Source organism: Acanthisitta chloris, unplaced genomic scaffold (genome assembly GCF_000695815.1).
Source record: "Acanthisitta chloris isolate BGI_N310 unplaced genomic scaffold, ASM69581v1 scaffold11037, whole genome shotgun sequence".
Taxonomy (NCBI): domain Eukaryota; kingdom Metazoa; phylum Chordata; class Aves; order Passeriformes; family Acanthisittidae; genus Acanthisitta; species Acanthisitta chloris.
In genome coordinates, this window is record NW_008684306.1 from 1 (window position 1) to 15,771 (window position 15,771).

General features: G+C 38.3%; 1 protein-coding gene across 1 annotated transcript in view; it reads left to right on the forward strand.

Moving 5' to 3' along the window:
* Window positions 1-104: 104 nt before the first annotated feature.
* Window positions 105-15,771, forward strand: part of SLC22A15 (solute carrier family 22, member 15) — a gene marked incomplete at its 5' end in the record, with an annotated part of 20,832 nt that continues 5,165 nt past the window's right edge. The window contains 9 exons of the mRNA XM_009079289.1: window positions 105-317; window positions 3,685-3,817; window positions 4,827-4,991; window positions 6,021-6,150; window positions 7,857-8,072; window positions 9,401-9,541; window positions 10,318-10,403; window positions 12,130-12,250; window positions 13,120-13,192. Of these exons, the coding sequence (XP_009077537.1) occupies window positions 105-317; window positions 3,685-3,817; window positions 4,827-4,991; window positions 6,021-6,150; window positions 7,857-8,072; window positions 9,401-9,541; window positions 10,318-10,403; window positions 12,130-12,250; window positions 13,120-13,192 (1,278 nt within the window). The remainder of the gene's footprint in view (window positions 318-3,684; window positions 3,818-4,826; window positions 4,992-6,020; window positions 6,151-7,856; window positions 8,073-9,400; window positions 9,542-10,317; window positions 10,404-12,129; window positions 12,251-13,119; window positions 13,193-15,771) is intronic.

Sequence of the window (15,771 nt, forward strand, 5' to 3'; positions counted from 1 at the left end):
ATATAAAATACTAGAATAGTTTTATTACTGGTTTGCTCCAGCTGTGAAGGAGACATTGCTTGGATATAAGTTTTTGCATCTTTGGTTTTTGTCTTTCATGACAGCTCTATGTGGCCACGGAAGCCATCCTCATCGCGTTGGTGGGTGCAACTCCTCCCTACCAGTGGGATCTCCAAGGGCTCTCAGCTAATCAGAGCCATAGCAACCATTCAGTGAGTGAGCAGAGAGTTTTTGGGGAATGGCTTCTGACTGCCAATGGCAGTGAGGTGCATAAGCACATACACTTCGGTAGCAGCTTCACATCAATAGTCTCTGAGGTAAGTCTGGGATGTGTTTTGCTGCCTCATGTGTGAGAAATAAATCTTATTGAGTTGGTTTTGGGGAAGTGCTTGTACTGCTTCTTTCTTGCATACTAATGCATGTTTTGATTAGCTAATGAAACAGGTGATACCACCAGGTAGAGAAGAGGTAGTGTACTCATATCTTTACTGGCAGCAAAAGCTACCTTTATATTGCTTTTGCTATGCATATCTTGACCAGTGTTCTGCTCCACACTTTTTTTTAATGTGTAAGATATGTCTTGGATCCTGTAACCTTGTTCCACATTTGAGTTGGAATCATGACATTCATTTTACTAATGTGTTCAAAATCCTTTATGGATCCTGAGCTCTTTCTGGCTACCTCATGCAACTGATTCCCTTGCTAAGCTCCAATGCATGTAGTGCATCAGTCAGGCAGTTAGCAAGCAGTGGAGGAACTGGAGAGGAAGTGGCTTCGACTGATTCCCTTGCTAAGCTCCAATGCGTGTAGTGCATCAGTCAGGCAGTTAGTAAGCCGTGGAGGAACTGGAGAGGAAGTGGCTTCTGTAGTCTTTACAGCTCCAGATATAAGAGAGGATAAGCAGAGTTAGATGGACAAAGCAACTCCAACTAAACAACTCCTTCCCATTCTATTGCTAAACAAGTTTTAGCTGTATTGGTGTGACCTCTGTGTTTTGTAGGTCTTTTCTTTCATGGTCTAGGCACAGTCCCTACAGAAATGATTCCAGACTCTGCATCGATGTGTTCAACACTTGCTCCTCCTGGGGCTGTCAATATCTGTTAATGTCAGATTGTTCTGTGCAAGAGTCGTATCTGAGTGCATCTGTTACAAGTCTTTAAGTTAGAGCTGAACTGTGGATTCAAGTGAGGTACCACTTGATAGGTCGTGGCTGTTGTCTGGAGGTATTAATGCTATTCAAATTGCTCCCATAAAGCACTTTATTGGTTATGAGCATATTAATAAAAACACCCAGCTTTGGGGTAATACCAGACTGTTGTGTACAACTGGCATTGCTTCTTATTCTGGTAATAAAGAGGCTGAGTACTTATGACACTATGTAAGTTAAAATCCTACTGGACAGTGCATTTCATGTTATTTAAAGCTCAGTAAGGTTTTCAAGCTTTTCTGGCTTGGTTGTGTGGGGCTTTTTTGTTGGGTTTTTTTTTTTGGTTTGTTTGTTTGGATTATTTTTTTACCTTACCCAAGAATCTTTCATGCTCTTAAACTTGATAAGTCAGGCATGTTGGTAGAGCCTAGCGTATGACGTGGATTTTATAAAGCTTTTTATCATTTTGGTTTCATGAATCAGAAATGCAGGTAAAGAACAAAGTTTACTTGAAAAGAAAAAAACTTTTTAAAAAAAAATCCCAAGGCAACTTGTGTAGACTTTGCTTTGTAGTTCTTTAACATACACTTTTTAAAAAAAATCCCAAGGCAACTTGTGTAAACTTTGCTTTGTAGTTCTTTAACATACATTTCAGTAAAGGCCCATGTGAATAAAATCTTGTTACCTTTCTTGTTTCCCACTCTGAAAGTACAGGTTTTTCAAAATTTGTTAGCTGAACGTGTGGTATATTTGAAAGTTATGTGCTAAGTACAAAGATTTTGGTGAGGTCACACTTATTTGGGGGATATTGTATTTGAAAGTTATGTCCTAAGTACAAAGATTTTTGTGAGGTCACACTTATTTGGGGGATATTTCACCACCATCTAATTTCATTACTAATGTGTAAAGAAGTGTTTTCTACATTTGAGGAGGATTTTTAATGCTTATCTTCTGGCATCACTTACTAAAAACAAGACCATTGCAAATTTACACTGCAAAATATTCTAATGCAAAAAGCTTCATTTATGATTAACAAGCATAAATGTAACATGCTTTTATGTAGGAGAGAAAAGCCTTGAGCCCTTTAAAGGGCTTAGATGTTGAGATTAATTTGCAAAACAAATTTTGCTTTGCAACCAAATTATCCCTTAATCCCTAAATGATTCAGAAAGAATCTAATGTCAACTAGTTTTGTATTGGCAATTTTAAAAATTTTTATACCAAAAGTTAGGGCTTGATTCTTGTAGCTCTTCTAAAACAAGCTGACCATGTTATTTCAGGATAAAATTAATCTCATATGCTATTATACAAATGTATTTTTCTGGGAATTGCTTTTAAAATCTGCAGAAGCTTCCAAAGCTGATTTGTGGTCACATACTTAGTTTTAGAATTGAATTTTGCCAGTCTTGATGCTTTATGGGCACATTACCTACTGTATCAGTAAACACCTTGCCATTAAAGTGACAATTGGAAATGAAGCATATACTGAGAGAGTAAGCAAGTTATTTGCTTGGAGCTTATGAATGATGTTTTGTTAGCTTCCTAATCTTGGTGAAGTTTAATTGCATGGCTCTGTTCTCGTGGTGAGGTAGTTCATAACGGAGCTTTGAAATAATATAAGCTTTGCTAGAAAGGATATCTAATGGGATTTTGGTAGAGGAAGAGAAGATTATGAGGGGAAGATTAGAGTGTTATTGCAGGGATAATGACATAATCACCAGCTTACCAACACAGGAAGAAAAGTTGGTTGTCACTAAAAGGAAATATTATCTCAAGGTGCAAGAGGAATAGAAAAAGAAAAGATGATGTGGAGTTTTTAGAATACAAAAGAAAATAGCTTTTGAAAAGTGAGAGCATGGCCTATTTTCATTCTACACTTTTGTGGGGGAAAGAATTTTCTGTCAGGTTCAACTTGAGACATTAAGTCTGTGAGAATCAAACATTTGAAGATAAGGTTTGTATTTGGAATTGAGAAGAACTGGAAATGACAAAGTACACTGTAAAAAAGATGATTGTGTGCAGAAAACGTGACTAACCTGTCTAATGCTACCAGAGTATTTCTCGGTGATAAGACAGTTCATAAGGAGCAGCATGTGCAAGATTGTCTTCAGAAATAAAGCACACCTATTTTTTGTTGCTGTGCCTACTCACTGCAGTGACATACATCAGTAGGTAGAACAAAGTCTATTTAGGAAAACAGATCTATATGAGAAGGTAGAAAGAGTGGGGAAAAGCTGCAAAAATTAGAGTATTCAGAGGGATCTGTTCTTGATTTCAGAATCAAAGACTGAATGTGATCTGGAGGTACTGTGCAATTGGTTGGTACCCCCTGTTGAGTCTGGGAGACAGCAGTTGTGTTCCGGTGACTGTCTGGTGACTTACTGAACATGATGCTTAGGAAATTTATGCAGAGTTTAATCTTCCTTAAAATACGTGTCATCCCCTCTAATTATTAGCTGTTTGTGAACTGCTGAATTGCTTGGATTCTGGTTGATTTGCCTTTTAGTTGTGTTTTTGCTTTCTCCCCTTCCATCCAGTGGTTTTTAATTGGCAATACATCATACAAAGTCAGTGCTGCCAGTTCTTTCTACTTCAGTGGGGTATTTGTTGGAGCAATCTCCTTTGGCCAGCTCTCGGATCGCTTTGGGAGGAAGAAAGTCTATCTCACAGGTAAGCACTGCCACCTAACAAAATGAATGTAGTGGAGGTGTTGTGTCTGAAGATCAGTGGCAAGAGCCCAGTTTCTGCTGAGAGCCTGATATGCAGCTGTGATTCATGTGCTGTGAATTTTGTTTGTTTTGTCCTTCCAATGTACTTCAGGAATATAAGTCAGGACAAGAAGTTAATATTTGATTATTCAGTCACCATCTGCATTACCTGCAAGGTGTTCTGGGTTTGTGAGTCATGCCATAGGGGCTCACACTCTCATGCATGTTGTGCTCATGGGATCTCTGCAGGTTGCAATTAATATTTCTAGTAATTTCTTAGCAATGTTCTTGCATGTATAACCTGTTAGGAATTTGTTGCACCTTTTATCTCTTGTCTGCATGATTTAATTTTTTATGTGTTTGTGATCCTCATAGTGTTTTAAATCTCATAGGTTTTTTTACTGTCCCTGAATCAAACATTTGAAACTGCATGTTTTGTGTGTATCAAGTAATGTGTCAATGCATGAGCACATAGAATTAAAAAAATGGATTTAAAAAAAATTTTTTAAAGGAGCTGCCTCATTCAAAGCAAATGGTGGTTCTGCTGTGTAGTACAAACTCACCATGTGTTGTCCCCTGGCAACCTCTCTCTTCTCTAGTTTCTATACACTGCTTTCTAAGAATGGGGTGAGATATTTGGTCATTTATTTAATCTGTGGCTTCAGTATTGAGGATAAATGTCAAGCCATTTTAACTGGAGTCAGACAGTGTTTCTGGGTGTATGAAAAAATCGTCTGCCATGAACTGAATTTGAAGATTTAATACTGCAAAATGTATCAAAACTCACTGCTTTTGTGCTCCCCTTTCTGATACTGACTCTAGGTATTTAAATTTCTGCCCAAACCTGCAGTGGTATTGTTGATTGTGATTGCTTGGGACAGATGCCAGTGAACATCAAGTAAACTTATTAGTAAATGTTTCTGTTTCTCTAGGTGCTCCTCTGAAATAAAACCTCTTGCCTTGTTTTCCAGGTTTTGCTCTTGATATCTTGTTTGCCATTGCAAATGGATTCTCACCCTCATATGAATTCTTTGCCATCTCTCGATTCTTGGTAGGGATGATGAATGGTGGGATGTCACTGGTAGCCTTTGTTCTACTGAATGAGTGTGTGGGTACTGCCTACTGGGCATTAGCAGGTAAAGTGCCTTTATTTTTCAGAATGCATAGATTTAAGTCTCTCATACCACTTGAAACACACCAAAGCTAACACCACAGCAGTTGCAAATTTAGCTCCACTTAAGCATCTCTGTGACCACAGTATTTGAATTCTGCTGTATGTAATATGAACCTTGGACAAGCACAGTAGGTGACTTGGAGTTATTTAGATTTCTGCATCACTTAAGCTGACGAAAGTCCAGCTGAAACATCTCCTGTGAATGTTACCCAGCTAAATACTCATCCAAGCTTTGTCACAGCTAAGCTCTATCCATCATATTTGGGTTTATCACAGCTAAGCTCTATCCATCATATTTTGGACTCAGCTAAACAGAGCTTAGTGTGTGCTAAATATCAATTCTTTCATTCCTGGCAGGTCTCAAATAGTGCCTTATTGTCAGAATTCATAGATGTCAGTCTCTCACACCACTTGAGACACACCACAACACACTAGCAGTTGCAAACTTAGCTCCACTTAAGTGTCTCTGTGACCACAGCTGTCTGGGTTGCTAGTGTTGGACCTGTTCTTCAGATATGGTGTGTATAACCTGTACTGTTACAGCTCCAGGGCCTGACTTACACAGTCTGTGACAAGTCCTGACATGGTTTTAAAACAGGGTGTCTTATAAATCATAAGAGCTACAAATGAATACTACATATTCCTAAAAATACCAGTTTTCCAATAGTTTGTAGTATTTAACGTAGAAAGCTGAAACATACTTGTATTTGGAATTATAAGACTTAATTGTTTATGGTGCTTTGTTGGGTGCAGAAGATGTATAAGAATGCTTTTTGGGCTTTTATTGATCTTTGCTATTAGATGTAAATCTTCTGCCCCACCTAAGTGAAAAACAGAATATTTTTTGGTCAAATAAATGTGGTTTTGCCTGTATTGCTGAGTGAATTTTTGTTAATGAAGAGTTTGTTCTTGTCTGATCCCATGTGTTTAGATTTACTAATGTTTCCTAAAGGAGTGATAATGTTTTGGTTTGGTTTTAATTCTATGTTAGGTTCTATTGGTGGCTTGTTCTTTGCTGTGGGAATTGCCCAGTATGCCTTATTAGGGTACTTCATTCGTTCCTGGAGGACTCTGGCTGTTGTGGTTAACCTGGAAGGAACAGTCGTTTTTCTTCTCTCTCTGTAAGTTGTTTTTCAAATTGAGTTTTGTAAAGAAAGATGTCAGAAAAATAAGAAAAACAAACAAACAAAAGCTTGTTAATAACAAACCAAACAACTAAGTCAAGGTGCCTTTCTAGGATGGCATGAAAGGTGTAAATATGGTGTTTCTCTCAACTTCTCCTACCACATGTTGCTGTGCTTTCTTCTAGTGCTGCAACATCTGAAAAGGTAAGTCTACATTGTATTGTATATGCATTATTACTGTAGGTGGGAACAGTCTAGAGTGGTATAGGAGCACATCCTATTCTTTAACTGGTATATGTAGATGATCTAAACTGTTGTCTGGTGTGCTGCAAGGCACTGCATGTATGTGTTACAAGGTACATAAATGGTTTTGTGGTGGTTCTGTGATAACATGGTGTTTCTCTTATAATTGTGCTTACACAGGAGGAACAGCATGAAAATTGCTTGCACATACTCTTAAAGGTGACATGCAAAAGAAGAAATGGGCAGCTTCCTTTCTTTTTCAAATGTGATCTGTTTGAAGATAGTAGAGGGTTTGTGCTTGTGGATTTTGGCACCTATAGCTATGTGATGCAGTGTGCTCTTCTTTTCTTACCTGCTTCCTGACATCTAAGTCTCAGTAACTGAGAGAAGAAAATAACTTTAATTGCTGTTTAAACTGCAGTGAGTTTGCCTTCTTTTTCCTTTCCAACATCTATTTGACTTCAGTAACGTTTTGAATAAAGCCTTTGCTAAAGAATCCACACACCCTTTCAAAGGAAGCATCAGGGGAAGGTCTTTGAGGCTGTTCATGAGGTGAAAGGCAGAGATGACTCTTTAGTATTTCAAAACTTAGTGGTGCTTGGGGTCTTTGGTAAACAAGTTTTAACTTTCAGATTGATATGTACAATTTTTTTGAAGTGACTTGGGAGGCCTATCTTACTGTGAGAAGGGGTTTTTTATTCCACGTTTCACACTGCCTGCCTTCCACATTGCTTAAAAATTGCTTTGCAGAAAATACTATCAGATTTTTATCATGGAGGAGAAAATATGTTCCTTTCTAAGCTCTTTCCTTTTATAAAAGCACAGAATCACTTTGTTTCAAATTTAGAGGGAAAATGTCATTTCTAGTCAGAGGCAAAAATCTGAAAAAGCTTCTGGCAAAAGGCTAAAGTTTAAATTGGTTCTGGAAATCTGAAAGTAATAGAAGAAGATTTGTTTTGTCGGCCATGTTGGAGTTATAGATCTGTCAAGTGAACAGTGCACCTGAGGAGCATGACTGACTTTTGCACAACCTCTGTCTTCCATTTCTCATTTTCCACCTTTTTTCCCAAATTCTCTACTGTAAACAGGAAGTTGATTGTATAGAAAATGAGAAATGGAACTGGTTGGTCTTAGAAAACCATCCTATGTTACTTGTAGTAATGTGTGCCTCCGTAATTCTGAATTCTCCAAAGTCAGGGCCCTAATCATACTGTAACTTGCAATATTGTGCTTTCTGTGTGTGCATATACTCAATGTATTTTCTTACTATCTAAATTGCATATGTCTTACATTTCCTTTCAACATGCTTGGTCTCTGTTTCAGTAAGCGAGTTTCATACCTGAAGGGTTGCTTGAAAAATTCTTTGTTATATTGAAGTGTATTTCAGCCATATCTACATAGACAAGTCAAGCCTCACAGACAAGCAAAGCCCTAAAACTGTGTCTGTATGTGTGTTTCAGATTCATTCCTGAGTCCCCGCGCTGGCTCTATTCCCAAGGCCGTCTGAATGAGGCAGAAGATGCTCTCTACCTCATTGCAAAGAGGAACCGCAAGCAGAAGTGCACTTTTTCACTAAAACTCCCAGCAGAGAGGAGCTCCAGAGAAGCTGGCAGCTTTTTGGATCTGTTCCGATACAAGATTCTCTTGGGACGCACCTTGATCATGATGTTTACCTGGTACTTGAAATACTTTGTAGGCCCAGCCGTGCTGCCATGGCCTCTGAAAGAGGTCTTTGAAAGAATATATTGCTGAGAATTGGCTCATCCTGCAGGTTGTACTTAGCCTCAGTCTGTATTATTAGAGACACTGACCCTAAAAAGGATCCTTTACAGTATTTTAGTATGTATTATAGTATTTCTTTTAGTGCGTTTCTAACATGAAGCCATTTTTGCAGTCTAGTTTTAAGCTTTTATCTTTGCATTTCTGTCTTGCTTTTTGAGTCTCAGAATAGTTGAGAACTGCCTCTTTTGTTCTGACCCTCAAGGGCTGCTGAGATTAGTCACACTGTCCTCCCCTTAGGCCCAGTGCTGTCAGTACTTTGTCACAGGCATTATTCTCTGTTTTGGGTATTAGGAGCCCATTAGCAGGTGGATGGCCTACCTTGTCTAATGAATCTGTTTATTCTCTTAAGAGAAAGTGCTGCCAGTGCTAGCTGTTGCTGTAGTGAGGAGCAGGAATCCATGATTCTACCTCTAGTGACTAGGAGAAATTTAACTCCAGAAGTGCTTGTTTTCTTTCCTTTAGCTCGGCTAGCCCCAAGGTCTTTTGCTGCTACCTTGAAAATGCTCATACAGTTTCTTTTATAATGCATAGATTTGGGAAAGATGTATTGCTTAAGAATAAAACAAACGATTTTTGTCAGCAAACAGAGAGCTGTTTTCCTGTTTCTTCTCCAAATGTTTATTACTGCAGAATGAATAGTTGATTGTTCTGTTCCTTAAATGAGAATTGCCCATTTCCTGCAGACTGAATTAGTGACCAGTTTCTTTCTGCTCTGTAAAGATGATAGCCTTTACAGGAGTGTACAAGATGACAGGATTACAAAAGAAAAGCTGATGAAGTATGAATAAAACTGAACTAGGGTGTAGCAAATAAAGGAGGGCGAAGTATCGCTTGAACCGCTTAAGAAATTTGGTTTACTTGCAATTGGAAAATATGGATGAACATAAAACCTGATAAAAAAAAGAAGGCCAATGACATTTCTTAAGCCAATTAATATAATCGTGATTACATTTTACTTTATTCTGATTTATGCACATTCTTCTTAAGCATAGTCTTAAGTTTAACTCAGTAATAAGTTAGGAATTGGGTCTGTGCAGAGATAAAATGGTTTCTTTGCCTAGAAAGCATCATACACTTGTAAAGAAACATTTTAGACCTATCTTCTGAAACACTAAATATAGTTTGCAGTGTATTATGCCAGACCAGTGCTTTGATTTGGCAGGCAAAGTGTCAGTTCTGATTTTACTCTTTCTTTTTTTTTTTCCCCCTTTCTCTTTTGCAGGTTTGTGTGCAGCTTGGTTTACTATGGTCTTACCCTTAATGTGGGTGACTTAGGTGGAAGTATCTATGCCAATTTAGCCCTTTCAGGCTTGATAGAAATCCCAGCATACCCAATCTGTATTTACTTGATTAACCAAAAATGGTAAGTATGGAATTTATTAATCTGTTCAGGGTTTTGTTATAACTTTCCTCAAAGATGGGTTTCCTGTATATTGCATGTCCTGGCTTATATCTGTTGTATGAGGCTTTCTGCTTTAATTTGAAAATGCCGTTGAGACATCTTTGTTTCAAGTAGCAGTTTAAGTTGTTCCCAGTAGCTCACCTGGTAGTGAGCCATCTCTATTTGGCTCTGGTGAAGCTGATCCAGTGCAGTCGAACCTAGCTGCGCTGACTCAATGGTAACACTAGATGGTGGTGTTCTCGCCTCTGTCTCCTATTCCCCATCCTCACTGAGGATGGGGAATATCTTAGGAAAACGTTAGGAGGAAGCTATCGCGACTCAACTCAGCCAGAGCTGTCCTGTGGTCTCCTGCAGTAGTATCTATGTGTGATAGTATATGGGGAGAGTAGATATTTAGCCTTTCCCTGAGCCATGTTACTCTGGACAATGTCTTTCATATTTTGTAGAATTCACCTCCCAGTCTCTTCTCTGTGTGTCTTCTGAGGAGGTTTACAAATGAGGACACACAGTGGGAAGCAAATCAAGATCAATTATCAGCTGCTATATAAAGTTGGTGCTTATTTTTCTAACGGTGCAGTAGAAGCTTGTTTAAAAACAGTGTGAGAGGAAGTGTTGGTGGAAGATGGCATTCAGAATTCCCAGCTGCAAATAAAGAGTTATTGTGAATTTGGAGGGCTCATTGCTCTGCAAACTACAGACCTAATGCAGAATAAAGCTTTGTTTTTCTTGCACATCAGGTTTGGTCGGAAGCGAACACTGAGTGCATTTCTGTTCTTGGGAGGATTGGCTTGTCTTATTGTCATGTTTCTTCCTAACAGGAAAGGTAAGAATTTCCTTTTGTTTCTGGAGTATGTGATAAGGATTCGTAAAGGCACATCCTGCAGGCTAAGAATTTCATGGTTGCTAGTAGATTAAGCTCATACAACATGTTAGTCTCAATTTTTGAAGCCAGCGGAGCTAACTTGCAAAATGAGTAAGCAGCAACCTTCCTAAGACCTTAAGAAAAGCTTGTTAAGGTTTGGATTTGAATTTTTGCCCTAGGATTCTACTTTTCTGATTGCATCAGTCATTCCTTTGCAGGGTTTCTGATGTACTCTCAAAAAATGTTGCTTCTTGTGATATCTCCATTAGTCAAATGATGTGTCAGTGTAAGTAGTACCCATGCAACTTGCGTGTATCTCTCCAATTGAAAGACCAATGTCAAAAGATCCTAAGAACTGAGTCTTGGGACAGATTTCCATTTCTTCTTACAGCTCTATAATGTTCAAAACTAATGTGATTGTGGTGTTAGTAACATGGCCACAAAACTTACAGTTCAGAGGGCATTCTGATAAGTTTCTGAAGCAAAGGGTCTCTTAAGAAAAGTGAAATTAAGTGTTTTTTTTGTAAAGGCACGCTAATGTTAATTATTAGATGTTTATCAAGATGATAGAAACAAATTTACATAGCAATTTTTCTTTTTGAAACCAAATACATAACTTCATCTCACTTGTAAACTTGTGGAGAGAATGCTTCAAACACTTGTGTGACTAAAAAAAAAAATTTATGAAGGAATGGCAGACTGAATAAGTTGCTCTAGGTGGCAATGGATCTCATAGATGAAACTTTATTAGATGTTTATCAAGATGATAGAAACAAATTTACATAGCAATTTTTCTTTTTGAAACCAAATACATAACTTCATCTCACTTGTAAACTTGTGGAGAGAATGCTTCAAACACTTGTGTGACTAAAAAAAAAAATTTATGAAGGAATGGCAGACTGAATAAGTTGCTCTAGGTGGCAATGGATCTCATAGATGAAACTTTTTTTTTTTTCAAAAAAAAAAAAATTTATGAAGGAATGGTAGACTGAATAAGTTGCTCTAGATGGCAATGGATCTCATAGATGAAACTTTTTTTTTAAAGGGGTGCAACTCAAGTTTCCAGAATAATTCCAGATGCTAGAGCCTGGACACAGAGATTCTGGTTTGGCTGGTACCAGTCATCAAGTAGTTTTTGCATATCATTCGAAATACCACATGTGAAAAGGGGATAGAACTGCAAGAACTCAGAAAATCAGCTGTATACTGAACTGCCAAAGTCAGCCAGGAGCAAAGTGCCTTAGGAGGCGAAATGGCTCACTGGCCAGAAGCAAACACCTGTCTTCACTGGGCATGAGCTCCAATGTGCCTGATATAAGCAGATAAGCACTGGCTGTTCTGACAAAACTAAGCCTCATGACATACTTGCTATGGTTCTTTACAGCATCTTCCTTCAAAGTAATAATGTTCGAAACATGTTATCATACTATAGAATGGACAATGAAAAGCCTCTTGTGACTAAAAAAAAAATATCACTTTGGAAAAATTTCTGTTACTTTTTGCTTCAGCTTAGTGGAGAACTAGTTTAGTGTTTAATTGTGGTAGACTCAGAAAATATGGAGTTGTAATTTCAGCTTTTAGATTCTTCACTAGATTCCTTTTCACTCTATACTATTGTGTGATTGAAGTGATTAAAGATGTATTTGAGTGCTCAAAAGCCTTACAAGGGTCACATTTTCTCTATCAGATACTGGAGTGTTTGCAGTGGTGAATAGTCGCTCTCTGTCTTTGCTGGGGAAACTGACAATCAGTGCTGCATTTAACATTGTCTACATCTACACATCAGAACTTTATCCCACAGTGATCAGGTAACACAAGTTAATTTTAAGTCTGCATTTTTCTGGTTCTCTTAACTGATCACCTTTTTACTTCTCTATTACTTTTTTCTATTAATGATGCCTTTTCATTTGAATTTTTTAATTACGTATGATTATCTGTAGTTTTACATGTAAATTTCTTCCCTTATCCTATTCTAACTTCCTCTTCCCTCAAACTTGCAGTGTTTTATTCAAACTAACCATACTTTTATGTAAGAATAAAATAGACCTTTGGCTGCTTGGTGTGCTTACAACTCTTCCTCCACTATTAAGGATAACAGTAGTACTGCTGAGGTTTCTTTTAATGAGTGATATCTAACACTTTCAGTCCTCTATAAACCAGACAACTGTATTACAATACTTGCTTAATCAGGAACGTTGAAGTTGACTGGTCAATAAGCTTTGTAAAAGTAACTTGATGCTTCACAGGCAAGAGTAAAGTTTCACTCACTGGAGACACAAGTACCCTGTGCTTGTGCTGACAGAGCAGACAAAAGCATGTGGATGTGTATGATGATCAAGCACCAGAGAAACTACACTGTGGTGTTTTTCATGGGTGGGTAAATCTTCTGATAAACAGGATTTGGATAAATGAATTCAGCCAAAGTTTCAGACAGAGACAAGGTGCATGAACTGAAATCACACTTTCTCTGCCTCACTATATGTGTATGGATGTTAGAATTTTGATCATAAAGGGATTTTTTTCTTTAAGCACAAAAACGTGCTTCAGTTCCTGTTTTGGGATGCTCTCAGTTATACTTGACTTTTCTTTGCCAGCTAATGTGGTCAGGGTCATGACTGAGCAGTGTTTTTTCTTGCTCAATGGCACTTTTTGAAATATTAATATTTTTTTTCCTTAGGAATGTTGGAATGGGTGCCTGCTCCATGTTTTCCCGCGTTGGTGGAATCATTGCACCTTTTGTCCCTTCATTGGTATGTCTGAACTTCTGTTATGTATAGTTTTGTGGCTCTAATGTATCAGAGATTTACCAAGATAGGAATATCTTGGATAAATTATGTATATAAACTAAGAGATGTAAATTTTATGTCTTAACAGTATCAGGGTAGGCCAAAGGCATCACAGTATCATCTGTGTGAGTAGGCAAAGCCTTAACATTACTTAATTTAGAAGGTATTTTAGCTCTGTAAGAATTTTGGGACTTAGCTAATGGACCTTAGCAATATAATAATTTCAAATTGCCAAGATGGTGATATCCACTTTCAAACCCTAAGCAAGCACTAGCAAAAACCCCATGTACTTAAAAGATCTGCTGTATCAATGTAAAGCATATGGGCTCAATAACTCCTATTTCTGAGAATAAATTAATTTTATCATCAGTGCACTTAATTAAATATCCATGGATTATAATTATTAGCAAATCAATTCATCTTTCAGTGAATGAAGATGATGTGGAGATCTGATACACTGGCAAGGCAAAGAAAAATTATGAAGAATAAAGCATGAGGATGATACTATTAGTTTCCTCTGTTTATGGTCTTATGTGTGGGCAGGTAAAAGAGTATAGCAGCTTTTCACACCAGCTGCTTGCTGAGGTCAAGTGACAATTCCTATAATGTGACAGATTTCATCTTGGGTAACTTCCCTCTCTGCCATTTGCCATCTTATATGGGAGGCAGAAAGCTAGCAAAAGGGCAAGGTGAGCACAGGGAGCCTTTCAATCTGCAGAATGAAATGCTGGGTAGGTGAGAGTATGAATCCCTCTGGGGTACAACAAGCAAAGCCAAGATTGGTGCCAGTCTCCCAGGTAGATTTAATAGGCAGCTTTTATGTAGTAGTTGGGGCATCCATTGTGGTGCATATAGCAGAGATTTGATACGGCATGAAACACAAATCTTGGCTCATCATGTTTGAAGGGGTTCCATAAAAATGAGAAGTTCTGTTTAAGCAACAGATTTGAGGAGAAGAATTAAGTACTTTTGTGTTTTTGAATTCCAACTAGTTTAAAGCGTTTTCAGTGTCTTTTGTCTGGGGATCTTTTAAAATGATAAGAAAGGAGAAGGTCTAATTGCTTAAGAGATTAAATGTTGGTCTTTTATTTGATTACAGCCTCTTGCTTTCTCAATTTAGAATTGTTCTTTGCTATACGAAATGAGGTTTTGAAACAAACAGCTAAACTCTTGCCATTAAAAATGAGCTTGCTTTACTGGTTGTGTGAAAGGGAATGTACACATTTTGGAGTTACATTGTAGGTAACTCATATTTTTGTACACACCTTTCCCAACTGTAATTTGGCTTGTGAAAACAGGGACAGACATCAAAAGAGGATTATAAATATTGCTTAGGCTGCCGTGAGTTATGACAGGAAGGCTAAAGCTCAGCTGAAGCTAAAACTAACAAGGAGCATAAACAGGTATTCTATCAGCTAAAGAAAATTTAGTAAAAATGTTTAGCCTGTTGTTGAATGGGATTTCATGGAAGAAGCTGAAATATATGTATGCTTTAGTCTTGATAGGCAAAGCCTGACCCCAAGACTCTATCAGCACAGTTGAGGAGGCAGAGGGCCAGCAAACAGTAGGAGGAGCAATGGGTTCAAGAACACTTAGAGCTGAAAGCTTTACATTCTGTGGAATAGGATCCCCTAAGAGTTGGTGAAAGAGCTGGTTGTGATGGGAGGCAAGTGTCCATCATCTGTGATAACCACTGTTGTGGTGAAGGATCACTGATAGCTGTGGGGGGAAAGGCTGATGTTGTGTGTGTCTTAGATGTCAGAAAGTGGAACCAGGGAGTTAGTTACAGACTAAGCTGCTCAAACTCAGTCTCTGGGAAGACTGAGACATGACCTCAGTGTGTTTCTAAGCATGCGAAGGACAAGAAGGTAATCAGGATCACTGAACATGGATTTACTAAGGACAATTCCTTCTCAGCCAGTTTGATTTGGTAGTCAGCCGTTTCATCACAGAAGGTTATACTGATGAGGAAAGGGAGGAGAGCGGAGAAGGCTTTTGACACTGTCTCACAGTATTAGCACTTGGAAACTGAGGGAATGTGTCCTAGGTGCAAAGACTATTAAATCAGAATGTTGTGTGGACCACCAGGCTCAAAGGGATAGTTACAGGGTCGATATTTGGTGGTTGGTGCTAAGTGAAGGCAGAATACATCCACTTCATGTTTTTAACAGAATACAAAATAAGGAGGAGTGATTTGACACACAAAATGGGAGCTCTTGAGTCCAGTGGGAATTTTTTGGCCAACAGAAATCCCTTGAAGGTTTACAAGAAGAATAAAATTGTTTGTGATGTGGACTTACTGCATGGTCAGTACAGTCTGAGACAAGTTAAGTGGAAGCTAGAGGTGTCCTCATCACAGAGGCAAACTTCACACCGAGCTACATCAGGCCCAGTTCAGTATGTGGTCCACAGATTAAGTACCTTTGCAGTTTGACAGGGATGCTGAAAGGTCTGGCAGAAGGCATCCAGGATGTTCAGGGGCCTAGAGCACATGGCTTCAGATGAAAGCTGGGTCTTAGATCTTCCCAGCAGTGTGGAACAGT